The sequence below is a fragment of the Hemitrygon akajei genome, chromosome 26 (genome assembly GCF_048418815.1).
Source record: "Hemitrygon akajei chromosome 26, sHemAka1.3, whole genome shotgun sequence".
Lineage (NCBI taxonomy): Eukaryota > Metazoa > Chordata > Chondrichthyes > Myliobatiformes > Dasyatidae > Hemitrygon > Hemitrygon akajei.
Window position 1 is genome coordinate 58,121,959 of NC_133149.1, and position 27,975 is coordinate 58,149,933.

General features: G+C 47.1%; 1 protein-coding gene across 1 annotated transcript; it reads left to right on the forward strand.

Moving 5' to 3' along the window:
* On the forward strand, positions 1-27,966 carry LOC140716719 (zinc-binding protein A33-like). Its single transcript, XM_073029530.1, has 8 exons — positions 1-36; positions 226-323; positions 17,867-18,140; positions 18,831-18,926; positions 19,337-19,570; positions 20,810-20,832; positions 20,920-21,038; positions 26,958-27,966. The coding sequence occupies exons 1-8, from the start codon at positions 1-3 to the stop codon at positions 27,509-27,511; spliced, it is 1,434 nt and encodes a 477-aa protein (XP_072885631.1). The 3' UTR covers positions 27,512-27,966.
* The last annotated feature ends 9 nt before the right edge of the window (positions 27,967-27,975 follow it).

Below are 27,975 nucleotides of genomic sequence, written 5' to 3' on the forward strand. Positions count from 1 at the left end.
ATGCCTCGATTCTGCCTGAGCCACGTGCCAATGAAGGTAAGAACAGGATGATTTGACAGATGACAATGTGGCTGTGAAACTGGTGCGGAGGGGCAGGGCTTCTGATTCCGGGATCATTAGTGAACATAGGACCTGTACAACAGGAACTGTTTACACCTGAACTTGGGGGGGGGGGGGGGGGGTAATTACGAAGAAAGCTCGGCAGTGCCTCTCCTTCCTTTGAAGTTTGCAAAGCTGCAGCATGACATCGAATACTTTGACAAACATCTACAGATGTGCGGTGGAGAGTGGGTTGTGAGCTCTAAATGTTCACCACCTGCTGGGTAAATTGTTTTGTTCTGATCTGAATGGTCGTCCCATGACTGTGACCCCAGTTACTGGAAACATTCCTGAATCGAACTGGGAAGCCTCAGATTCTCTGTTTCACTGTTTGAAACATTTGGACGGACGGACGGACGGACGCACGCACGCACGCACGCACGCACGCACGCACGCACACACACACACACACACACACACACACACACACACACACACACACACACACACACACACACACACACACACACACACACCTGGGTGAACTGCCTCAATGACTATCCCCCAGTGGTGCTCACATCTACCGTGATGAAGAGCTTTGATGGGTTGGTCATGACTAGAATCTACTCCTGTCGGTGCATGGAACTGGACCCACTGTAATTTGCTGATTGCCACAATATATCTACAGCAGATGCAATCTCACTGGCTCTCCACTCAGCCTTAGATCACCTGGACAATAGCAATACACAAGTCAGGCTGCTGATTACAGCTCAGCGTTCAACACAATCAGACCCTCAATTGTAATCAACAAGCTCCAAAACCTGGGCCTCTCTACCTCCTTCTGCAACTGGATCCTCACCAGGAGACCCCAGTCTGTGTGGATCAGAAATAACATCTCCTCCTTGCTGACAATCAACACTGGCACACCTCAACGATGTGTGCTCAGCCCACTGCTCTACTCTCTCTACACCCACGTCTGTGTGGCTAGGCTCATCTATAAACTTGCCGATGACACAACTATTGTTGGTGGAATTTCAGATGGTGACGAGGAGGAGTACAGGAGTGAGATAGATCAGCAAGTTGAGTGGTGTCGCAGCAACAACCTTGCACTCAACATCATGAAGACAAAGGAATTGATTGTGGATTCAGGAAGGCAAAGTCGAGGGAACACACACCAGTCCTCATCGTGGGATCAGAAGTGAAAAGGGTGAGCAGTTTCCATTTCCTGCCTGTCAACATCTCTGAGGAACTATCCTGGGCCCAACATATTGATGCAGGTACAATGAAGGCACAACATCGGCTATATTTCATTCGGAGATTGAGGGGAATCGGTCTGTCACTAAAGACACTTGCAAATTTCTACAGATGTACTGTGGAGAGCATTCGAACTGGTTGCATCACTGCCTGGTGTGGAGAGGCCACTGCACAGGATCAGAAAATGCTGCAGAAAGTTGTAAACTCAGCCAGCTCCTTCATGGGCACTGGACTCCACAGCATCCAGGACACATTCAAAAGATGATGCCACAAAAAGGTTACATCCATCATTAAGGATCCCCATCACCCAGGACATGTCTTCTTCTCATTGCTACCATCAAGGAGGATGTACAGGACACTGAAGACACACTCACTGGTTCAGGAACAGCTTCTTCCCCACTGTCAGATTTCTGAATAGACAAAGAACCCATGAACACCCCCTCAGTATTTTCCTTCTCTTTTTGCACTACATTCTAAATATAATTTTACACATACTAACTGTAGTCTGTAGTGTTTATGACTAAATATTGCAATGTACTGCAGACAGAAAGGAACAAATTTCACCACATTTCAGCCGATAAACACTTCCTCAGGATTTGCCTTCTCTTTTTGCAATACATTTTAAGTATAATTTTATAAATACTTACTGTAATTTGTGGTTTTTATTCCTAGATATTGCAATGTACTGCTGACAAATTTCACTACACATGCCGGTGATATTAAACCTGATTCTGATACACAAACATACACAGCTGGGCTCAGACATACAACACTCCCACATTCCGCCCTTTGTGACACCCGGCTTGCTCTGTGGCCCCCGGTATGAAGCTCAAACTGTTGCAACACCTGCCCTTTAAATTCATGGCTGAGGCTGTGTTGTGTCTGTTCACTGTTTGAGTTTGATATTAAATGAAGAGCATTGAATGGGAAGGAAGGTTTGAATACAAGAATAAAGATCTCCTCTGAAGGTATATGGGGTCCTGGTGAGAGCGTACATGGAACACTGTGCACAGGTCTGGTCTCCGTCCTGGAGTCAGCCTGTGGGATGAAGGGAATGAAGAGATTTCCCGGATTGATTTAGGAGGTGAGATAGTGTCCTCGGAGAGATTATACTGACCGGGCCTGTCTCAAAATTAGAGAAATAAAAGGCCGTCTGACTGAGACAGACACAGTCTCACAGGGCGTTGACAGGATAGAGGCAGGAATGATGTTTCCTTTGGCTGTGGTGAGGAACCGGGGTCACAGAATCCGAGTTCACCTCAGCACGACTGAGATGAGGAGAAATTTCCTCATCCAGAGGGCAGCGAATCTTTGGAATTTACTCTACAAGGTTTCTGAATTCGAAGGACAAATTTTGGGGCTCTGCGATGCTGGGAACGTTGCGCGAAAGTGGCGCTGAGGTCAAAGATCAGGCATGTTCTGAGAGAAAGGCGGAACAGAGGCAAAGGGCCGAATGGCCTGCTCCAGTTTCCTTTTTCTAAAGTCCGAGTTTACCTTTGCGCCTGGTTCTCCCTTGATCTTCAGCCTGTCCTTTTGCACAGGGGAGCGCTCACTGCGCCGGAGTTCCGTCGGCAGCCGCTGCGGGCCAGCTCCCGTATCCCAGCAGCAGGAGACAGGTCTAGGAGTAAACTCCAGACAACAGGCCCCGATCCACGGCGGGGAAAGACCGGGCACCCTCTGTGCGGCTGAAACATCTCACGGAATCTCCGCCCGAATCTTCACCTCCGCCCTCGGAAGGGTTCAAAACTCCGGCCGCTGTTGCAGCCTTTACCCGGGGAGCTGCTCCCAATCTCGGGTCTCTCACCGGGTCCACTCGTTCCCGATTCGCAACTTCGGTCCGCCCAGCGTCCCGCCCACTGACACCCCTCAGCCAATGGAGGCAAGAATCTCCCAGTGGTATTTTCTGATTGGCTTTGAGTGTATCCGAGGGCGGGCTGCTGCCGGGAGCTGGAGATGTCAGTCACTGTTTGCTCTCAGAATCAAAGCAAGTTCCCCGATGCTCAAAGTTCAAAGTAAATTTTATTTTTATTTTTTAATATTTTTTTAATTTTTATTGAACACAAACAAAAACAGACACACTAAACATATGCTAACAAAGCCAGGGAATCACACAAAAGCAGCAACAGATATATAACTATTAACTTTAAATATACTGTTACGAATGTGCCACAGGTCTGAGGGGCCGAAGGGTATGGGGTAACCCCCTCCTTTGTGAGAATCGCAAGATCACTATTAAGTCAGTTCAGGGGACACAGGAAATGAGAGAAAGACATGCAGAATCCACAAAAGGGTTGAAATGTGTCCTGGCCTCCGAAAGGCGGACCCATTGATACCGGCTATTGTCTCTTGGAGACGGACTTGTGTATTGCATCCTGTACGATGCATCGAAGCCCCCCCCCCCCCCCAGGCAATGAACCGAGGGGGAGGTTGGTGGAGGGATGGCATCATCCCAACCTGATCGACATCTGCGACCCTGTGAGTCAGGATAAAAAGAGGGTCTGTGGGAACAGCCCCTCAGACGCACCAGAAGAAACGCTAGCGATCCCGTAATAGCGAAAGCCGGTGGAAGGCCACGTGCGTCCGTATCCATTTGCCCCGGAATCGGTGGCCTTTGCCACGGAAAAACGGTTTTTAGCTAACAACGGGGAACTCAACTCCCAACGACTCTCGAAGGATTGATATCATAAAAGGAATCGGCAAGTTTTTCTCTAAATCTCTCTCTCCCCAACGGCTGCAGCCTGTATGAACTGAACGAACTATATATTTCCATCGGACAATTCATTATCCCCTAGACAACGATACAGCTTATTTCTTATTGATTATTATTATACCCGCACCTTTAGATTTAGTATTGACGACGTATAGTATCTGTATATTTGCATTGATATTATTTTTGCGTCTTTTTACTAATAAATACTGTTTAAAAATAGTATCATCAGACTTCAACGGACCTCTCTATCTTTGCTGGTAAGTGACCCAGTTACGGGGTACGAAACAATACAAACAGAGATAACCCAAAACGTTGACAGATTTGTACAGTCTTTACAGCTTTCTGTTTATGGGATATTTTCAGAGTATAAACATATAGTTTGAAGTCTGATGTAAAAAATATAAATGAAGGTTTCTTATTGCTGTGATTGCATTTATGGATATAAAATTTGCTGTAAATTAACAAAATATTTATGATAAAGAAATGATCCCGATGAGATTTGGTATTATTAGAAAACCAAATAAGACATTTTCAAAACAAAAAGTTAAATCCACGTTAATATATTGATTTATAAATTGACAAACAACAACCCAAAATGTTTTAACACATTCACAATCCCAAAACAGATGAAATAAATTCTCTGGATATAAACCACAAAAAGAACAGTTAGTTTCAATATCAGAATTAACCCTTGTCAAATAAACACTGTTTGGATAATATCTATGTATAATTTTAAATAAGCCCCAAATACTCCTCCACCTCAGATTCCCCAAGCGACTATTCCAAAAACTAACAGAATACATATAAGTCGCCACATACAACTCCTACAAACATACAGAGCAAAGCTACAGAACGGTAACTATGTCTGGATCACTGAAAAATCAACCAGAGTGCAGAAGTCAACAACCTTCGCCAATGCAAATAAACAATGAGAACATGAAATAACCGCAGCGGCTGCCGATAGATGTCCGGTGCTCTCAGCGCTCCCTGTTCAATCTGACAGGACAAGAAACAGTGAGGCGCAAAGGTAAACTCGTGTTTCAGAAAATAAGAAATAGAGAAGGTGTGGCCATTCGACCCCTTGCACCTCTTCTGCCCTTCACTCAGAACATGCTTGACTTTTGACCTCAGCACCACTTCCCTGCAACTTCCCATCACCGCTGAGCCCCAGGATATGTCCATTCAATTTAGAAATCTTGCGGAGTTAATTGCAATGATTCACTGCACTCTGGGTGAGGAAATTTCTCCTGATCTCAGCACCTGCTGAGTTGTCCACGGATTCTGAGTCTGTGACCGCTGGTTCCACACCTTATGGGAAACATCATTCCAGCCCTTCCGCTGTAAATATCCTGTGAGATTGTATTTCTCTAATTCTGAGACAGGAATATGATCTGTCTCAGTCAAACCACCTCTTATTTCACTCATTTTGTGACAGTCCCAGTACGACGATTTGTTGTGGGAGCATCTCTATGGACAGCAGATGTGTGAGTTATCCTGTGTTGTTCCACAGCCTGATGGTTGAGGTGTAGTAACTGTTCCTAACCCTGGTGGGGCGAGTCCTGAGGCTCTTGTACCTTCTACCTGATTGCAGCAGTGAGAAAAGAGACTGCCTGTGTGGTGAGCCTGATCACAGCCGCCTGTATCACCGTCCCCTCTGGCCTGCCCTATCCGAGACCAAAGGGTATTGTGGAGAGTAAATGTGGTACTCTGTCAAGTATCACTGTGATCCGTCCCCTCTGGCCTGCCCTATCCGGGACCAAAGGGATTGTGGAGAGTAAATGTGGTACTCTGTCGAGTATCACTGTGATCTGTCCCCTCTGGCCTGCCCTCTCTGGGACCAAAGGGATTGTGGAGAGTAAATGTGGTACTCTGTCAATTATTACTGTGATCCGTCCCCTCTGGCCTGCCCTATCTGGGACCAAAGGGATTGTGGAGAGTAAATGTGCTACTCTGTCGAGTATTACTGTGATCCGTCCCCTCTGGCCTGCCCTCTCTGGGACCAAAGAGATTGTGGAGAGTAAATGTGTTACTCTGTCGAGTATTACTGTGATCCGTCCCCTCTGGCCTGCCCTATTCGGGACCAAACGGATTGTGGAGAGTACATATGTTACTCTGTCGAGAATTACTGTGATCCGGGGTCTCTTCCTGCCCCTTATTATTCTTGTCTGTGATTGCAGTGCGACAATCTCTGGCCCAATGTCCCCTCTTTCTACAAACCCCGTCTCTGTCCTTAGCCAAGTGTCCTCTTCATCTGCACCGTCCGCACGATCCTGCCACCCGTTCTGGGTTCTTCGTCAGGACCTAAACTCCATCTCCTCACTACCGGTTCTCTGTGCACACTCTCGCTTTTCCCCAGTCCCTTTAAAGAGTCATTTGTTCTCCATATTCATCAGAATTTATGTCACCCGGGGCCAGGTCTGACACAGCGAATTGAGATTAGTTAACTTAAAGGAGTGGGCAGGCTTGTGTCTGAGACAGTTTAGAAAAGTCTGCACTGCCAGCTGGACACACTGATCTGTCCAGGGGTTTGCCAGCATTGGACTCTCACGTATCCTTAAAACGAGCTATAAAGTACGCAGGGGCTTCTCCTTTTTTCTGGAGTTATCGGGTAAATTCACCAAAATCCGCATGCAGTCGGGCTGTCATTCAAATGGGTTCCCTTTCCTCAGTGACATCAGCCCCTCTGGTGGCTCCCGGTCACCTTCGGGCGTCTGCCTGGGAAAGGGGAACCCACTCCCGGTCCCTGCCCGAGATGTTCCATATATAACCCTGAGGAGTAGCACAAGTCCCCGGGCAGGGTCTGGAAAGGGGAACCCACTCCCTGTCCCTGTCCGAGAGGTTCCATATATAACCCTGAGGAGTAGCACAAGTCCCCGGGCAGGGTCTGGAAAGGGGAACCCACTCCCTGTCCCTGTCCGAGAGGTTCCATATATAATCCTGAGGTGTGCAGGCAAGTACCCGGTCAGGGTCTGGAAAGGGGAACCCACTCCCTGTCCCTGCCCGAGAGGTTCTATATATAACCCTGAGGAGTGGCATGTCCCCGGGCAGGGTCTGGAAAGGAGAACCCACTCCCTTTTTCAATGAATTCAGGTAAAGCCCCTGGTCCGGACGGTTATACTGCTGAATTTTTAAAATCGTTTTCTTCTATACTCGCTCCTTGGCTTTGTAAACTTTTTAAAGATGCGTTAACTGTAGTTAAATAACCACAATCTTTTTATGATGCCTCCATTTCTTCAATTCTTAAAAAAGATAAAGACCCCTCTGAATGTGCATCCTATCGGCCAATATCCTTGCTGAATACGGATTCTAAGATTTTTACCAAAATTTTGGCCACTAGATTAGAAAATGTATACCTCAAATTATCTCTGATGATCAGAACGGATTTATTAAAAACTGTTATTCATCTTTTAACATTAGAAAATTACTTAATACAATTTATACTTCTTCATCTGAAATACCAGAATGTCATTTCCTTAGATGCTGAAAAAGCGTTCGATAGAGTTGAATGGCTATATTTATTTAATACGTTGCAGAATTTTAATTTTAGCTTGAAATTTTTATCATGGATTAAATTAATGTATTATAAACCTTTGCCTTCGGTTCTGACCAATAATCAAAGATCTCCTTTTTTTCAGTTGTCCCGTGGTACGAGGCAAGGCTGCCCTTTAAGTCCTCTATTATTTGACATTGCTTTGGAACCTTTAGCCGTTGCCATTCGTGAATCACCTAATATTTTTGGTATTACCCGTGGGTAAGGGACTTACATGTTATCATTATATGCTGATAATTTGTTACTATACATGTCTGACCCTGAGAGATCTATTCCTGCTATTTCATCCTTGCTTGCTCAGTTTAGTAGCTTTCCTGGCTACAAACTGAATTTTAATAAGAGTGAATTATTTCCATTAAATATGCAAGTTCCTATTTATAAACACTTACCATTTAAAGTTGTCACAGATCATTTTACTTATTTCGGTATTAAAATTACCAAGAAACATAAGGGTTTATTTAAAGTTAGTTTTTTACCTTTAATTGAACGAATCAAGCAACTTGTTAGCAGGTGGTCCCCATTATCTCTGTCATTGGTTGGTCGAATTAATACTACCAAGATGATAGTATTACCCAATTTTTTATATTTATTCCAAGCATTACCAATTTTTATAACTAAATCTTTTATTGATATTATTGACTCCAAAATATCTTTGTATGTGTGGCAGAATAAAAATCCTAGATTGAGTAGAAAATATTTACAGAAGCCTAAGAAGGAAGGTGGTTTCGCTTTGCCAAACCTGAGATTTTACTATTGGGCAGTTAATATTCAATATTTAATATTTTGGACACAAGAATCGGTCATAGTACCTTGTCCACAATGGGGAAATTTGGAGTGTAAATCTGTACAAGACTTCTCATTGTTTTCTATTTTAGGATCTTCACTTCCTTTTGCTTTATCTAAACTGAATAAACAAATAACTGATCCTATAGTTAATCATACATAAAGAATATGGTTTCAATTTCGTAAATTCTTTGGCTTGAATAATCAAGCCCTATTATATCTAACTTCTTTTTCCAGCCCTCTTTTATGGACCAAGCCTTTGTGTTATGGAAAACAAAAGGTATAACATGTTTTCGTCATCTATTTTTAGATAACAGTTTTATGTCCTTTGAACAGCTATCCAGCCTAAAACTCATTTTTTTAGATACTTGCAAGTTAGAAATTTCTTGAATGTTAGTATTTTCTGACATTATGTCCAATGAACATTACAGAAAAAAATCTAGCTCTGAATCCTTGCCAGAAGGGTTAAATAGCTATCATTTATCATATGATCAGGAAAATACAGCCAGGAGAATCAGAAATAATTCAGAAGGAATGGGAAAAAGAACTTCACTGTCTTATACCCACAGAGCAGTGGGAGAAAATTTTACAATTAGTCAATTCTTCTTCTATTTGTGCTAAACATGCCTAATACAATTTAAGGTTGTTCATAGGGCTCACATGCCCAAGGATAAACTCGCTCGATTTTATTCTTATGTTAATCCAACCAGTGACAGATGTCATTCTGAAGTCGCTTCATTGACCCACATGTTCTGGTCTTGCCCCCGTTTGCAAAATTATTTGAAAAATATTTTTGGTATTATTTCAACAGTTCTGAATATCAAATTGCAACCGCATCCTATTACTGCAATTTTCGGTTTACCAATGGTGGATAATAGTCATTTATCCCCCCTCAGCCAAGCGGATGATTGCATTTGTTACATTAATGGCTAGAAGATCTATCCTATTGAACTGGAAAGAAATTAATCCTCCAACTATATTTCAGTGGTTTTCTCAAACTATTTCTTGTTCGAGTTTAGAAAAAATTACAGGTGTTGTCTTTGACCCTTCAGTTAAATATGAAGAAACTTGGAGACCATTTATTCAACATTTTCATATAAGCTAAACTGACTTTTCCTGAACCTTACTTTTATTGTCCTTCATTATTTGGATGGAGGTGCGGAGTTATTGACGCTACTGTGTATAATTGATATAATGCAATGGCCCATGTCAGTTAGGATTTTTTTCATTTTTTTGGGGAGGAGGGTTTCTTATTTTCTCCATTTTTTGTAACCACTATGAGTTTGGGAGGTTATTATCATCCATTTGTATTTATACCTTAACCTATTAATTATGTACTCTCAAGCTCTTTGTATTCATGTTTCATTTATGTTTGTTTAATATCAATAAAAAGATTTAAAAAGAAAGGACTATTCTGAGGAAAGGGTAGAACAGGCGCAACGGGCCGAGTGGCCAGACATGCTCCTGTTACTTATTTTCTAAAGCACGAGTTTACCTTTGCGCCTTGTTCTCCCTTGGTTTTCAGCTGTTCGGATTGCACAGGGGAGCGGTGAGAGCTCCGGAGATCCATTGGCAGCCGCTGCGGGGCAGCTCCCGTCTCCCAGCAGGAAGGGACGGGTCTGGGAGACAACTCCAGACAACAGGCCCCGATCCTCGGCGGGGAAAGGCCGGGCGCCCTCCGTGTAGCTGAAACATCTCACGGAATCTCCGCCGGTCTCTTCAGCTCTGCCTTCGAAAGGATTCACGACCCGCCGGTGGTGCAGCCGGAACCCGAGGCGCAGCTCCCGGTCTCCGGCCTCACTCGGTCCCGGTTCCAAACCCCGGCCCGGCCGAGCGCTCAGCGTCCCGCCCACTGACACCCCTCAGCCAATGGGAGCACCCATCTCCCAACGGTGATCGCAGATTGGCTGTGCGTGTGTGAGGACGGGCTGCTGCTGGGAGCTGGAGATGTCAGTCTCAGAATTAAAGCAAGTTTCCCGAAACTCAAATTGCAAAAAAATTTTTATTATCAGAGTCCAGATAAGTCACCACATACAACCCCGAGAAGCATTTTCCTGCGGACACACTTAGAAAAAGTATAGAATAGTTACCATAACAGAAGCAGGCAGTGAAAGATCAGCCAGACAGCTGAAGGTAACAAACTGTGCAAATGCAAAAAAGCGATAAATAACAAGAACATGAAATAACCGCAGCGGCTGCTGATGGATCTCCGGAGCTCTCACCGCTCCCCTGTGCAATCCGACAGGCTGAAGGCCAAGGGAGAACAAGGCGCAAAGGTCAACTCGTGATTTAGAAAATAAGAAACAGGAGCAGGCGTTGTCATTCGGCCCGTTGCGCTGTTCTGCCCCTCACTCAGAACATGGCTGATCTTTGACCTCAGCGCCACTTCCCTGCAACGTTCCGAACATCGCCGAGCCCCTAAATATGTCGTCTGTGATCCCTGGCGGCGAGAGGAGCCGTCCCAGTCTGATCCTTGCTGCATGCTCGGAGATCACTCCCACAGCGCGCTGCCCCGAGATTACTGCAGTGGAGACGAGACGGTCCCTCCCAGTCTGATCATTGCTGCATGCCCGGAGATCACTCCCACAGCGCGCTGCCCCGAGATTACTGCCGTGGAGACGAGAGGGGCCCTCCCAGTCTGATCCTTGCTGCATGCCCGGAGATCACTCCCACAGCGCGCTGCCCCGAGATTACTGCAGTGGAGACGAGAGGGGCCCTCCCAATCTGATCCTTGCTGCATGCCCGGAGATCACTCCCACAGCGCGCTGCCCCGAGATTACTGCACTGGAGACGAGAGGCTCCCTCCCAGTCTGATCCTTGCTGCATGCCCGGAGATCACTCCCACAGCGCGCTGCCCCGAGATTACTGCCGTGGAGACGAGAGGGACCCTCCCAGTCTGATCCTTGCAGCATGCCCGGAGATCACTCCCACAGCGCGCTGCCCCGAGATTACTGCAGTGGAGACGAGAGGGCCCCTCCCAGTCTGATCCTTGCTTCATGCCCGGAGATCACTCCCACAGCTCGCTGCCCAGAGATTACTGCAGTGGAGACGAGAGGGCCCCTCCCAGTCTGATCATTGCTTCATGCCCGGAGATCACTCCGACAGCGCGCTGCCCCGAGATTACTGCAGTGGAGACGAGAGGGCCCCTCCCAGTCTGATCCTTGCTGCATGCCCAGAGATCACACCCACAGCGCGCTGCCCCGAGATTACTGCAGTGGAGACGAGAGGACCCCTCCCAGTCTGATCCTTGCTGCATGCCCGGAGATCACTCCAACAGCGCGCTGCCCCGAGATTACTGCAGTGGAGACGAGAGGACCCCTCCCAGTCTGATCCTTGCTGCATGCCCGGAGATCACTCCCACAGCGCGCTGCCCCGAGATTACTGCCGTGGAGACGAGAGGGCCCCTCCCAGTCTGATCCTTGCTGCATGCCCGGAGATCACTCCCACATCGCGCTGCCCCGAGATTACTGCATTGGGGACGAGACGGTCACTCGCCTCTTTGCGGACTGTGGGCTGGCGAAGATCTGTGGAGAAAGATGCAAGGGCCTGTGCCACAGCAGCTGCGTGACAGAAGGCTCACTGATCCTCGGGCTGTTCCCAGGACGCGCAGGAAAACGGACAGCGAGTGCTGCTGGAAGATCATCAACTCGGGGGAAGACGCTCGAAACTTGTTGGCCTGCCATCACATCGAGATGTCCGGAGAGCAGCGGTTCCCAACCTGGGGTCCACGGTTACTGGTATTGGTCTTTGTCATAAAAAAATGTTTGGGATCCCCAGTCGTACAGGAATGCTGCCGACTGACACATTCCAGACTACAAGGACACCATTGGGACTACAGGGATCCTCTACACTGGACAGGGAGTGGCCGGGTTGGCTGAGGAAGCCTCACAGTTATTGTAGTAGTGAACCACCCCAGGAAGGACATGGCTTCTCCTTTCAGCGCAGGACTTCAATCGTCTTCCAGGGGAAGGTCCTTCCATCCGCAGGGATGAGGCCTTTGAAGATTCCGCTGACGTTTTTGTCGCACTGGGTTTTTAAGAGATGGGGTTGCTGGCCATACGGCCAACCCTCCTCCGCTCGTAGCCGGGCTTAGACAGACCATGGCCGCGTTTTGTTATCTGTTGTCTGTTTAATGTGTTTTTGATCCCACACTACACATAGAAAGGGCCAGAATTTCCACTGAACACATTCAGCAAAACCATGGGCGTTAAAAAGCTTTAAAAAGACCCACTTTCAGGAGCGGGCAGCGGAGTGCGCAGGAGCAGAGTGCTGGGCTTTGGCTCAGCGGGCTTCGACACAAGAGGACTTCGGCAAGAAGCCTGCTTTTCATTTATTCTGACTAATCTGGGATCAGGTAATGGGGGAGACGGTTAGAGCAGTGGTGTGCTCCGTATGCAGTATGTGGGAGGTCAGGGTCAACACAGTTGTCCCTGATGACCACACCTGCAATAGGTGCATCCAGCTGCAGCTCCTATCAGACCGAGTTAGGGAATTGGAGCAGGAGCTGGATGAACTACGGATCATTCGGGAGGCAGAGGCAGAGATAGATAAGAGTTATCGAGAGGTAGTCACACCGAAAAGACAGGAGGTAGGCAAATGGGTGACAGTCAAGAGAGGCAGGGGGAGCAGACAGAGAGAGAAGAGTACCCCTGTGGTCGTTCCCATCAAAAATAAGTATACCGTTTTGGATACTGTTGGTGGGGATGACCTACCAGGAACAAGTTGCAGTGGTCCTGTCTCTGGCACTGAGGTTGGACCCGCGACTAGGCGGGGGAGGAGGGAAGAGAAGAGAGCGGTAGTGATAGGGGATTCTATAGTCAGGGGGGCGGATAGGAGATTTTGTGGGGAAATCGGGAGTCTCGGATGGTATGTTGCTTCCCTGGTGCCGGGGTACGAGACATCTCAGATCGGGTGCAGGTTATTCTCGAGAGGGAGGGCAAGGATCCAGATGTTGTGGTCCATGTAGGGACCAACGACGTGGGTAGGATGAGTGAGGGGGTCCTGCGTAGGGAGTTCAGGGAGTTAGGTGCGAAGCTGCAGAGCAGGACCCCCAGGGTAACAATCTCAGGAGTGAGTGAGATTGCGAGTGAGGCAAGGAACAGAAAGATTATACAGATTAATACGTGGCTGAGAGGATGGTGCAGGAGGGAGGACTTCAGGTTTTTAGATAATTGGGCTTTGTTCCAGGGAAGGTGGGATCTGTTCCGAAGGGACGGTTTACACCTGAACTGGAGCGGTACTAACAATCTTGCAGGGAAGTTTGCTAGTGCTTCTTGGGGGGGTGGGTTAAACTAAATTTGCAGGGGGCGGGGATCCAGAATGTGAGAGAGGATAGCGAGAGGAAGAATAAAGGACAGGTGGGGACTACACGGTTCCAGAATATTAAGTGTGTAGTGGAGAAAGGTGAGGCGGAACAAGTGATAAGGAGGACACATGTACAGAGGGATGGTCTGACGGAACATGGAGTTAAATGTGTTGAAAGAATAAGTAAATTTAGGAAGGTAGCCCGATGGGAGTTCGGGGAGCTGGGTTAAGCAGAAAAGGCAGTGATTCAAACAGAGAGAGGAGACATTGGCGAAAAATTCTATATCTGAATGCACGAAGTGTCAGAAATAAGGCGGATGAGCTTGAAGCCCAGGTGCGAATGGGTAACTATGATGTTGTTGGGATAACGGAGACATGGCTGCAGAGAGATCAGACCTGGGAAATGAATGTACAAGGGTATACGTGCTATCATAGGGACAGAAATGTGGGCAGAGGGGGTGGGGTGGCCCTGTTGGTGAGGAATGAGATTCAGTCCTTTGCAAGGGGGGACATAGGGTCAGGAGAAGTAGAGTCTGTGTGGATAGAATTGAGGAACAGTAAGTGCAAAAGGACCCAAATGGGTGTTGTCTACAGGCCACCAAACAGTAGCATGGATATTGGGTGCAAGATGAATAGGGAGTTAACATTGCCATGTGGCAAAGGTAATGTCGCAGTAGTTATGGGGGATTTCAACATGCAGGTGAACTGGGAGAATCAGGTTGGTGCTGGACCACAGGATAGGGAGTTTGTAGAGTGACTACGGGATGCATTCTTGGAACAGCTTGTACGAGAGCCGACCAGGGACAAGACTATTCTGGATTTAGTGTCATGTAATGAACAGGATTTGATAATCGATCTTGCAGTGAGGGAGCCATTAGGAGGTAGTGATCATAATATGATGTTTTTATCTGCAATTTGAGAAGGATAAGGGCAGATAGGAGGTGTCAGTGTTGCAGTTGAACTGGGGAAACTATGGAGCCATGACGGAGGAGCTGGCCAAAGTTGACTGGATAGATAGCCTAGCAGAAAAGACAGTAGAACAGCAATGGCAGCTATTCTTGGGAATAATGCACAAGGTACAAAATCAGTTCATCCCCCAGAGAAGGAAGAATTCAAAGGGGGGAAAGGGGCCACAGTTGTTGATAAAGGAAGTCAGAGATTGCATAGCATTAAAAAAAAAGGAAGTATGACACAGCTAAGATGAGTGGGAGGACAGATGATTGGGAAGTTTTTAAGGAACAACAGAACTTAACTAAAAAGACAATACGGGGAGAAAAAATGAGGTACGAACGCAAGCTAGCCAGGAATATAAAGGAAGATAGCAAAAGCTTTTTTAGGTATGTGAAGAGAAAGAAGATAGTTAAAAACAATGTTGGGCCCTTGAAGAATGAATTGGGTGAAATTGTTATGGGAAACAGAGAAATGGCAGAAGAATTTAATGAGTAATTTAGATCTGTTTTCACTAAGGAAGACACAAGCAATCTCCCAGATGTTTGGATGGGCCAAGGACATAGGGTGACAGAGGAAATGAAACAGATTGACATTAGGAAGGAAACGGTGATGAGACTGATGGGACTGAAGGCTGACAAATCCCCAGGTCCAGATGTTCTGCACCCTAGGGTACTAAAGGAGGTGGCCCTGGAAATTGCGGATGCATTGGTAATCATTTTCCAATGTTCCTTACATTCAGGATCAGTTCCTGAGGATTGGAGAATGGCTAATGTTATCCCACTTTTTAAGAAAGGAGGGAGGGAGAAAACAGAGAACTATCGACCTGTCAGCCTGACATCCGTGGTGGGAAAGAAGCTAGAGTCCATTAGTAAGGATGAAATAGTGCCATATCTAGATAGCAGTGATAGGATTGGGCCGAGCCAGCATGGATTTACCAAGGGTAAATCATGCTTGACTAATCTGTTGGAGTTTTTCGAGGATGTAACCAGGAAGTTAGACGGGGGAGATCCAGTGGATGTAGTGTACCTCGATTTTCAGAAGGCATTTGATAAGGTCCCACATAGGAGATTGGTGGGTAAAATCAAAGCTCAGGGCATCGGGGGGAAGACATTGACATGGATAGAAAACTGGTTGGCAGATAGAAAGCAAAGGGTAGCGGTGAATGGGTGTTTCTCGGAATGGCAGGTGGTGACTAGTGGGGTGCCACAGGGCTCGGTATTGGGAGCACATGTGTTTATAATTTACGTCAACGATTTGGATGAAGGCATTGAAAATAACATCAGCAAATTTGCTGATGATACTAAGCTGGGTGGCAGTGTGACATGTGATGAGGATGTTAGGAGAATTCAGGGTGACTTGGATAGGCTGTGTGAGTGGGCAGATACTCGGCAGATGACGTTTAATGTGAATAAGTGTGAGGTTATCCACTTTGGGAGTAAGAACAGGAAGGCAGATTATTATCTGAACGGTGTAGAGTTAGGTAAGGGAGAAATACCAAGAGTTCTAGGAGTCCTTGTTCATCAGTCACTGAAGGTGAATGAGCAAATGCAGCAGGCAGTGAAGAAGGCTAATGGAATGTTGGCCTTTATTACAAAGGGAATGGAGTACAAGAGCAAGGAAATCCTCTTGCATTTGTACAGAGCCCTGGTAAGACCACACCTGGAGTACTGTGTACAGTTTTGGTCTCCAGGGTTAAGGAAGGACATCCTGGCTGTAGAGGAAGTGCAGTGTAGATTCACGCGGTTAATTCCTGGGATGTCTGGACTGTCTTACGCAGAGAGGTTAGAGAGACTGGGCTTGTACACGCTGGAATTAAGGAGATTGAGAGGGGATCTGATTGAAACAAATAAGATTATTAAGGGATTGGACAAGATAGAGGCAGGAAATATGTTCCAGATGCTGGGAGAGTCCAGTAGCAGAGGGCATGGTTTGAGAATAAGGGGTAGGTCATTTAGGACAGAGTTAAGGAAAAACTTCTTCTCCCAGAGAGTTGTGGGGGTTTGGAATGCACTGCCTCGGAAGGTAGTGGAGGCCAATTCTCTGGATGCTTTCAAGAAGGAGCTAGATAGGTATCTTATGGATAGGGGAATCAAGAGATATGGGGACAAGGCAGGAATCGGGTATTGATAGTAGTTGATCAGCCATGATCTCAAAATGGCGGTGCAGGCTCGAAGGGCCGAATGGTCTACTTCTGCACCTATTGTCTATTGTCTATTGATTCCCTGAGCAAACACAAGGAAATCTGCAGATGCTGGAAATTCAAGCAACACACACAAAATGCTGGTGGAACACAGCAGGCCAGGCAGCATCTATAGGGAGAAGCACTGTCGATGTTTCGGGCCGAGACCCTTCATCAGGACTAACTGAAAGGAGAGATAGTAAGAGATTTGAAAGTAGGAGGGGGAGGGGGAAATGCGAAATGATAGGAGAAGACCGGAGGAGGTGGGGTGAAGCTAAGAGCTGGAAAGGTGATTGGCAAAAGGGATACAGAGCTGGAGAAGGGAAAGGATCATGGGACGGGAGGCCTAGGCAGAAAGAAAGGGGGTGGGGGAGAGCACCAGAGGGAGGTGGAGAACAGGCAGAGTGATGGTCAGAGAGAGATAAAAAACAAACAAACAACTAAATATGCCAGGGATGGGGTAAGAAGGGGAGGAGGGGCATTAACGGAAGTGAGAGAAGTCAATGTTCATGCCATCAGGTTGGAGGCTACCCAGGTGTTGTTCCTCCAACCTGACAGCTTCATCTTGACAGTAGAGGAGTCCATGGATAGACATATCAGAATGGGAATGGGACGTGAAATTAAAATGTGTGGCCACTGGGAGATCCTGCTTTCTCTGGCGGACAGAGCGTAGGTGTTCAGCGAAACGGTCTCCCAGTCTGCGTCGGGTCTCACCAATATACAAAAGGCCACACCGGGAGGACCACACCAGCTGTCCTGACGAAGGGTCTCGGCCCGAAAGGTCGACAGTGCTTCTCCCTACAGATGCTGCCTGGCCTGCTGTGTTCCACCAGCATTGTGTGTGTGTTGTTTGATTCCCCGAGTCTGCAGCGCGCGTAGTGGACAATCGCGGTACTGCAGGGGATCAGCAGCTCCCGGAACACGAAAGCATTCTGAATCAGGAAGTGCTGGGAGTTAACATGGCTTCGAAAGGACAGGCCGAGAGTTTGAGCGAGGAGGCAATTTGTCCCGTCTGCCTGGATTTCTTCACCGATCCGGTGTCACTGGAGTGTGGACACAACTTCTGTCGCTCTTGTATCACACGGTGTTGGGAAAGGGAGGAGAGAAACTCCTGCCCGGAATGTAGAGCGGTGTTTGCTGACCGCACCCTCAGGGCCAGTCGGGCCTTAGCAAATCTGGCTGAAAAAGCTCGAAATCTAAACCTGAATCCCAAAGGGAAGGGAAGTAAACGTCACTGCGAGGAACATGAGGAAGAACTGAAGCTGTTTTGTGAAACGGACAAGACACTGATCTGTGTGATCTGTGCAGCTGCGCAGGAACACAGAGAGCATCGATTTGTGCTGATTAAAGAAGCTGTAAAACTCTACAAGGTAAAAACTAACGTTAATTAAATACTTAACACATTTCCTTTGTCCTACATACCATTACACGAGACCCATAACCAACACATCACTCTCTGCAACTTCCGCCATCTCCAACGGGATTCTAGCATCTCTCCGTCCCAGAGCCCACCTCCGCACCCCGCAACTCTCCGCTCTCTATACGGATCGCGCTCCACGTACTGTATCGCCCTGATCCACTCGCTCCTCCCCACTGATCTCCCTCCCGGCACCGACACCAGCAAGCGGGACAAGTGCTACACCTGACTTCTAACTCCTCCCTCGTCACCATTCAGGGCCGCAAACAGCCCAGTTCCTCCCGTTTCTTCCATGGTCGATTGTCCTCTCGTATTAGATTCCTTCTTCTCCAGCCCTTTACCTCTTCCACCTGTCCCCTCTCAGCTTCTCACTTCATCACCCTTCCCCACGTCCCCCCTCACGTTGACTCACCCGTCACCTGTCAGCTGGTTCTCGTCCCCAACCTTTTTATTCTGGCTTCTGTCCCATTCCTTCCCAGTCCTAATGAAGGGTCTCATCCCGAAACACCGACTGTTTATTTCCCCTGAATAGATGCTGCCTGACTCACTGAGTTCCTCCGGCATTTTGTGTGATAATTGGGTTTGATTACCTGTTTCTTTTGATGCATCTTTGTTTCTATTTCCTTCACTCTCGGACTTCCAGGATCAGCTAAAATCTTCCTTAGACTCTCTCACAAAAAAGAAATCAGACTTCCAGGAAAAGGAGCAACAACTGAAAAAGAAGATTTCCGGAGTTCAGGTGAGGCTTCCTGAGCGGAATTTCTGATATTACTGTCGAGTTTTGCTCTATTGAATGCAGAATAGCAGAGTGTCGCAGCTCCAGTGACCTGGGTTCGATCCTGACCTCTGTTCCTGTCTGTGTGGAGTTTGCATGCTCCCCCTGTGACCACGAGAGATTCCGACACATCCCAAGGACATGCCAGATGAATGGCTAATTACCGTTAACCCTGTAAAGGTGGGGAGGGTGTGTGTGAATCAGATGGGAGTTTATGGGTCAATAAGTGAGAATCGGTTTCAGGAAAACGTGAGGGAATCGTGTTGACGGGAATGCTCTCAGAAGTAGCATGGACTCTAATAGACCGAACTTAACGACAAAAGGAAACAGAGCACAACAATGCATTATATTAATCTTCACCTTTCATTCGACAGAAACAGTCACACAGCCTTCAGTCCCACATCACATCCCAGTTTGCTGAACTGCGCCAGCTTATCACTGAGAAAGAGCAGAGCTTCCTCAGGGATCTCAGGGAAGAAGAGAAGAGGATTCTCAACCCAATGGAGAAAAATCTTCTAGCTCTTCAAGAGAATATAAGGATTATTCAGGAGGAAATCCCTAAATTAAAGGAACAGATGGATCAAAAAGACAGTGTGATGTTTCTCAAGGTGAGGAATTATAATTCAATTTTTTTTCTTTCAAAGGACACTAAATGAACAGTGGTATATTTGAAATAAACACAGCACAGCGGCCAATTCTAACAAATCAATTGTCGCTCTGGCGACCTCACACGGAAGGCAGTGAAGGCCAAGTCTCTGGATGCTATCAAGAGAGAGTTAGATAGAGCTCTTATAGATAGCGGGGTCAAGGGATATGGGGAGAGGGCAGGAACGGGGTACTGATTGTGTATGATCAGCCATGATCACAATGAATGGCAGTGCTGGCTAGAAGGGCCAAATGGCCTACTCCTGCACCTATTGTCTATTGCCTATTGTCCCAAAACTGGGCTTCCACAACTTCTGTACATTCCAGGACAGAGTGCAAATCTCTCTGAAATTATTTACTCTGATCATAACACAGAGCTGCTGACTGTTTCCTTAATTACTGCATTAAATATCCTCTAAAACTCCCATTAACACCCAGTTCCAGTCACAGGCTGTGAGTGTGTCTGGTGCGGTGGGTGTGAGGGTCTCTTTGTCAATCAGTGAGAACAAAGAATTTGACCCACACATCAGACTCATCTTCTGTATCCGGTTTCCATCAGATTAGGGAAACTATTATTGTCTCTTTACTTTTACAGATAACATTCAAATGAACGTTCAGTCGTTCAAAACATAACCAGGCCATTCGGCCCATCTTCTCCTCTCAATTTCCCTGCTTCACAATCCTCCTGCCACCTACTCACCACAACCAGCAACAGTGCCCCGAACTCCCTGGTCCCTCACGTGTTTATCCAGCCTCCTCATTACATTCAATCTCTGCTGTTCCATTTCAGCCACTCCTGTGGCAGCGAGTTCCACATCCTCTTCACTAAATTTCTAGTGGAATTTATTAAAATCCATCTGGAATTACATCTCCCCACAAGTCTCCCCATAAATAGAGGTACTTTCGCCTCCCGCACACAATCACATACATCACTGATCTTAAATTCCTCCATCCTATCACACTGACATCATATCCAGATGAAAATGCACAGCCTGTCCCGACTTCTCTGTAAGTTTCATGCTCTCAGTAATGGTCTGACATTCAGAAACTTTCCCTGTATTTTACCCCATGGTTCTGTATTGTCCGTGTGTGTGAGTGACTGTGGGAGTGGGAATTTTCAACACCTTGTAATGATTTGGATGAAATTCAGGATATGGGCAGTAAGTCCAAGTCTAATCAGATTTGTATTTTATTTATTTCAGGAGGAAGCTCGTCGGAACAGAAGGTAGGACAGGCTCTTTACTGAAACCCTGAATGGATTTGTAAAATAGTTCAGAATAGCAATTTATAACCAGCAGTTTAATATTTACAGGATTAATGACGATGTCCAGGAATTGACAGTGACAGATGAGACCTTCCCAGTTGAAAAATTTGATCACCTCTATTTGTTGAACATAGTGCTGAGAGAAACGCTTGGTGCTATTAATCGAGGTAAAACTTACAAAGATTCATTACTCCTTGTTTCTGAAGCTCAGTTTAGTTTCAATTTGAGGCAAAGATTGTCTGTAATACTGGGCTGAAGGGGAACTGAAGTTTATTTCACATCAACCCCACTGACTGGGAGGCATCACTGTCACATGGTCAGCTGGAGATGTCAGACCCCTGGACACACCAGCACAGGGTCACAATACAACCAATACACGGGACTGGCAGATGAACCACTGTGTTCCAATCCCAGGCAAATGCACTAACACACCAGGACATGAGTTTGGATCTACCAGATGAACTGGGAATTTAATACTGATGATAATATTGTAGGGAATAAAAGCAGGTATCAGTGTGGTGACAGGGATTGTCAGGAAAATACACAAGTCCTTCATGTGCCCTGTGAGTGCAGACTCTGACTGACATAGGTCTTCCCCCTTCCGGATCAGCATCTCTCACTGTTGTTAGAGGCAGAAGAGGGGAGTGGTCGTGATCGGGGACTGAATCATCAGGGGAACAGACAGGAGAATCTATTGATGTGAACGGGACACCCGAATGGTATGTTGCCTCCTGGGTGCCAGGGTCAGGGATGCCTCGAATCGTGTCCGCAGCATTTTAGAGAGGGAGGGAAAAGAGCCAGATATTTTGGTAAATTTGTGACAATGACATTGGAAGTAAAAGCAAAGAGGTCCTGAAAAGAATCTGGCTAGCTTGGTCGAAAGTTCAGAAGCAGCACCCCCAGGGTTGTAATTTCTGGATTGCTGCCTGTGCCACGTGCTGGTGAGGGTAGAAACAGGATAATTTGACAGATAAACCATGGCTGAGAAGATGGTGCTGGGGACAGGGCTTCAGGTTCTTGGATCATTGGGATCTCATTTGGTGGAGGAATGACCTGCTCAAAAGGGATGGGTCGCACCTCAACCCGAGGGAGAACAATATTCTCACAGAAAGGTTTGATAGAGCTGTCGGGGAGGGTCTGAGCTAATTTGGTGGCGGGGGGTCGGGAACTGGAGTGAAGGGAGAGGACTGATGTTAAAATGCAAAGATAGCGTGCAGTCAGACTGTCAGATAGGGTGGACAGATGCGAGGACAAAAGCAAATTGGAAGGAGATGCTGGCAGGGATGAGAGCAGAGCAGAAATGGTGTCAGTTTCTGGGAAAATGAGGAAGGTGAAGGATAGATGTATTCCAAAAATATATAAATACTCAAATGGCAAAATAGTAAAACCGTGGCTGACAAGGGAAGACAAGTTAATGTAAAGTCAAAAGAGAGGGAATACAACTAAACAAAAATTAGTAGGAAGACAGAGGATTGGGAAGCTTTTAAATATCTACAGAGAGGAACTGAAAGAATGATTGGGATGAAAAAAATAAACAAGAAATTGATTTGAATTGAATTGACTATATTACATCCTTCATGTGCATGAGGATTAAAAATCTTTACGTTACATCTCCGTCTGAATGTGCAATATGCAATTTATTATAACATATGATGAATAATATGTACAACAGGCTGGTCAATATAACATAGAAATACAGTTGTCTCAGCACGAGTTAATCAGTCTGATGGCCTGGTTGAAGAAGCTGTCTCGGAACCTGTTGCTCCTGGCTTTTAATCTGTGGTTTAGATAGCATTCAATTCAAGAGCAGGGATGTGATGCTGAGGCTTCATAAGGCACTGGTGAAGCCTCACCTTGAGTATTGTGAACAGTTTTGGGCTCCTCATCTAAGAAAAGGTGTGCTGGCATTGCAGAAGGTTCATTTCATAAGGATGATTCCAGGAATGAAAGGGTTATCATAACGAGGAACGTTTGATAGCTCTGTGTCTCTACTCGCTGGAAGTTAGAAAGATGAGGGGGGATCTCATTGAAACCTTTCGAATGTTGAAAGTCCTAGACAGAGTAGATGTGGAAAGGATGTTTCCCATGGTGGTGGAGTTTAGGACAAGAGGGCACAGCCTCAAGATAGAGGGGCATCAATTTAAAACAGATGCGGAGAAATTTGAGCCAGCGGCTGGTGAATTTGTGGAACTTGTGTGTATTTAAGGCAGAGCTTGATAGGTTCTAGGTTGGACACAACATCAAAGGTTACGGGGAGAAGACCAGGGAGTGGGGCTGAGGAGGGAAAATAAGGATCAGCCATGATTGAATGGCGGAGCAGACTCGATAGGCAAATGGCCTAATTCTGCTCCTATGTCTTATGGTGATCAGACCAACTACATTGAAGCATTGTGAGAATGAGCTCGGACACACCAACAAGCATTGACATGGGTCAAGATTTCATCTCGGGAGAAGCACACACAGCATAACCGGCCTGGTAAAGCTCCCTCACACACATACACAGGAAGGACTGGCAGATTGTAGTCAGAGCCTCAGCAATGTACATTGTTATTTCCCTCAGTAACCTGGAAACCGATCTCTTCAGAGACAGTCATTTATTCATTTAAACAACGTGTGACACATTGTCAACACACACCAAACATGTGATGACAGACTGTAACATACAAATTCTTCAATGTGCACACTCTGCTTCAATGTGTATCGTTGAACCCACGGACCACTTCATCAATCTGCAAGACTAAGATGTCTTCTTGAGCATGGCCCATTGGCGTCTGTTTGCCCCCCCCCCCCATCCCTCTAACCATTTCCCATCTGTGTACCTGCCCAAATTTATTTTAAAATATTTTATTTTTACCTGTTTCTACAGCGTCTGAGGGCAAATTCCATTTACCAACCTCCCTCTCTCTGAGAATGTTACCCGATAGACCACTCAGAAAAATTTCCTGTCTCACTTTCAATCTGAGGCCTCTGGTTCTGTACTCCCATTTCTTGGAAAAAGAAACGTTATTTATGCTCCTTATGAATAATTTACCTTGATAAGGGGTCATACCTGAACATCCTACACTACAGCTGAATAGCCCAAGCTTATCCACTCTCTGCTTTTAACCCAAGCCCCCAGTCCTGGTAACATCCTCCTGAAGCCTCCTGTCCAGTGTAACGACATCCTCCCCATATTCGGGAACCAGAAATGCAGACAATGCTCCAAGTGTGGTCTATCATCGACATCAAAGGCCTTGCTGAATTTCATGTGGACAGTCTGGAATAGGCTGATGAATACAGGACTGAATGTGTTTTATTAGATTGGGACAAGAAGGGCGGCGTGGGAGCTAAATTCTGAAGGAAAGCAGTTTTTTTAAAAAACTTCGGGCACAAGAACGGCGAGACTGCGCAGGACAGCGCAGAGAGTTTAAAAAGATGACCACCCTATACAGCGGGCAGCGGAGTGGGTGGCAGCAGAGTGTAGGGCTTTGGCTCAACGGGCTTAGGCGGTAACGGGAAGAGGCGAGAGCGAGGAACCGACTCTTTTTCTCCCCTTGGCAAATCGGCCCGGACGGACGGGGGAACAGCAGGGCACATTAGCTAACGGTTTAAAAAGTCCGTGTGCTTGGCGAAGTAAGTGGGTGAGTAGACCTATCTTTCTTTGTTTCATTCCTGTAGAATTAGGTAGCATGTCTGCAGGGTTAGTGCTTTGTTCAGGGTGTCAGATGTGGGAATCCTGGGAGACCTCCAGCCTCCCTGATAGCCACATCTGCACCAGGTGAACCGAGATTCAGCTCCTCGGAGACCGTGTTAGGGATCTGGAGCTGCAGCTTGATGACCTACTGCTTATTAGAGAAAATGAAGAGGTGATAGACAGGAGCTACAGGGAGGTAGTCATCCCTAGGCTACAGGGGTCAGAAAACTGGGTGACTGTCAGGAGAGGGAAGGGAAATGCCTGGATAGTGGAGAGCACCCCTGTGGCTGCCCCCCTCAGCAACAAGTATATCGTTTCGGATGCTGTTGAGGGGGATGACCTGACAGGGGACGGCCACGGTGACCAGGTCTCTGGCACTGAGCCTGGCGCTGTTGTGCAGGAGGGAAGGAGGGAGAAGAGGAATGCGGTAGTCATAGGGGATTCCATAGTCAGGGGAACAGACAGGAGATGCTGTGAGCCTGGTAGAGATACCCGCATGGTGTGTTGCCTCCCAGGTACCAGGGTACGGGATGTCTTGGATCGGGTCTAGGATATTCTGAAGGGAGAGGGCGAGCAGCCAGCTGTCTTCGTACATGTTGGTACCAATGACATAGAGAGGGAAAGGGAGAAGGTCCTGAAGCGAGATTTCCAGCAGTTAGGAATGAAGCTGAGAAGCAGGACCTCCAGGGTAGTAATCTCAGGATTGCTACCTGTGCCACGTGCTAGCGAGGGCAAGAATAGTAGGATCAGGCAGATGAATGCGTGGCTGAGAGACTGGTGCAGGGGGCATGGCTTCAGATTCTTGGATCATTGGTATCTCTTCTGGGGGAAGTATTACCTGTTCAAAAAGGACGGGTTACACCTGAACCATAGTGGGAATGTTTAATAGAGCTGTTAGGGAGGGTTTAAACTAATTTGGCAGGGGGATGGGAAACCGGAATGATAGATTGGAGGAGGGAGAAAACAGAAATAAATCTAAGATAGTGAGCAGTAAAGATGTCAGGAAGGACAGGCAGGTGATGGAGCAAATTTGCAGCCACTGGGATGAGTTGCAGTGCAATCAATGCAAAAAGTACCAAATACTGGACTTAAGGTGTTATACTTAAATACACACAGCATAAGGAATAAGGTGGATGATCTTGTCGTACAGCTACAGATTGGCAGGTATAATTTTGTGGCCATCACTGAGACGTGGCTAAAGGATGCATGTCTCTGAGAGCTGAACGTCCAAGGATACACGGTTTATCGGAAGGATAGGCAGGTAGGCAGAGGGGTTGGCATGGCTTTATTGGTAATAAATGATATTACATCATTAGAAAGAGGTGACATAGGATCGGAAGGTGCAGAATCTTTCTGGGTTGAGCTAAGAAATAGCAGGGGTAAAAGGACCCTGATGGCAGTTATTAACTTCTGCTTTAAAAATCAAACAGGAGGAAATCTGCAGATGCTGGTAATCCAAGCTACACAGGTCCTGATGAAGGGTCTCGCCAGATCTCTCTGACACCTGTCTGGAGAGAGTTGATGTTGGGAGGATGTGGGTGGGTCGAGAACGGTAAGCACAGCCTCCGACTATAGGGATGTCCATTTAGGACAGAGATGAGGAGGAATTCCTTTATCCACAGGATAGTGAATCTGCCACAGGCAGCTGTGGAGGCCAAATAATTGAGTATATTTAAAGCAGAGTAACACACACAAATTGTTGGGGGAACAGCAGGCCGGGAAGTTTCTATGGAAAAGAGTAAACAGTCGACGGTTCAGACTGAAACACTTCATCAGGACCTGTGTTGCTTAAGGGTTCCTGCAAATTCATCCCCTGTCCTAATGAGGGGCTGCGGGGGATGGGGTTGTGGGAAAGGGGACAAAGTCATCCTCATCTGCCATCTTTGCCCCCTCTAGCTTCTCATTACGTCTACACACTCAGTTCACCCAGGGGCTTTCCACCCCTCCCTCACCTGGTTCTGGTTCAATCTGCCATTCATCTGTCCCCTACTGGTTCCCATTATCAGCTCCTTTACTGTCTCAAACCATCACACTCCCCCACTTCACACTCACAAATGAATGTGAACATTGAATGAAGGGCCTGTTCCTGTGCTGTACTGTTCTATGTTCTCTGTTCCCAGTTTCGAAGAATGGGAGCAGATCTCATGGAAAGACAAAATTCTTTCAGGGGTCAACAGGCAGGAGTGAGGGAGGATGTTTCCCCTGACTGAGGAATCAAGGGCCAGGGGTCTCTCTGCTCTCCGTCCAGCGGAAAACCCTTGGGGAGAGATTAGTTGTCACACTGCCCGAGTCTCCCCCCTTCCCCGATCCCCGGGGCCTCGCTGCTCGAGTCACCCCCCGATTCCCAGGGCCGCGCTGCCCGAGTCTCCCCCCGATCCCCGGGGACTCTCTAATTCTCTGCTTCTCCCCCCAGTCTCTGTCACCCTGAATGTGGAAACGGCGAATCCGTGTCTCAAGGTGTCTGAGGATCGGAAGAGTGTGAGATGTACCGGGACCTGGAGGCATCTCCCTGACACAGGGAAGATATTCGCAGGCTGGCCTTGTGTGCTGGGATCGGAGGGATACACATCGGGGAGACATTACTGGGAGGTGGAGGTGACGGGGATTCAGGACTGGTGGCTGGGAGTCACCGCAGAGTCTGTGGAGAGGAAGGGAGGGTTCAGTCTGAGTCAGGAGACTGGATTCTGGGTCATCGGGCGGTGTTATGACATGTTATATCAGGATTATGACGTGTTCCGTGGTCCCACCTCCCACATGTCCTGTCTCCCTGCCGGTCCCATCCCGGGGAGGGTGGGAGTTTATCTCAGTTACGAGTCCAGGACAGTTTCATTTTACAACGCGGAGACCAAGTCCCATCTCCACACCCTCACTGGGAATAAATTCACGGGGAAACTTTATCCTTTCTTCGCGACAGGGGATCAAAACCACTGGCTGAGAATCTGCTCCGGATCCGCTCCGGGTCTGTAAACGGGTCGGGTCCTGGGACCGGCGTCAGGAGTAAAGTCCCTGTAAATATAAATGTGCGGAGAGTGCAGCTAAATACGTGGCTAAGGAGATGGTGCAGGAGGGAGGGCTTCATGTTTCTGGACAATTGGGCTTTGTTCCCGGGAAGGTGGGGCCTGTTCCGACAGGACGGTTTGCCCCTGAACTGGAGGGGGACTAACATCCTTGCGGGTAGATTTGCCAGTGCTGCTCGGGGGTGGGGGGGTGTTAAAAAGATTTGCAGAGGGAGGGGAACCAGAGTGTTAGAGCAGATAGTGAGGTGGAGGAGGATAAAGGTCATGCGAGGACTGCATGTATAGACAGAAATCAAAGGTTTGTACATTAGGTTGTAAATTAATTTTCAGAGCTTTAGAAATTGTAGAAAATAAAGATTTCCAAAAAGATTTGGATGAAGAACGTGACCAGAACATATGTGAAAAAGTGGCTAC

Coding starts and splice junctions, on each gene's coding strand:
- LOC140716719 (XM_073029530.1), top strand. CDS start 1: ATGCCTCGATTCTGCCTGAGCCACGTGCCAATGAAG. Junction 37..225: donor TGAGCCACGTGCCAATGAAG/GTAAGAACAGGA, acceptor CTTCCTTTGAAG/TTTGCAAAGCTGCAGCATGA. Junction 18,927..19,336: donor AGAAGATTTCCGGAGTTCAG/GTGAGGCTTCCT, acceptor TTCATTCGACAG/AAACAGTCACACAGCCTTCA.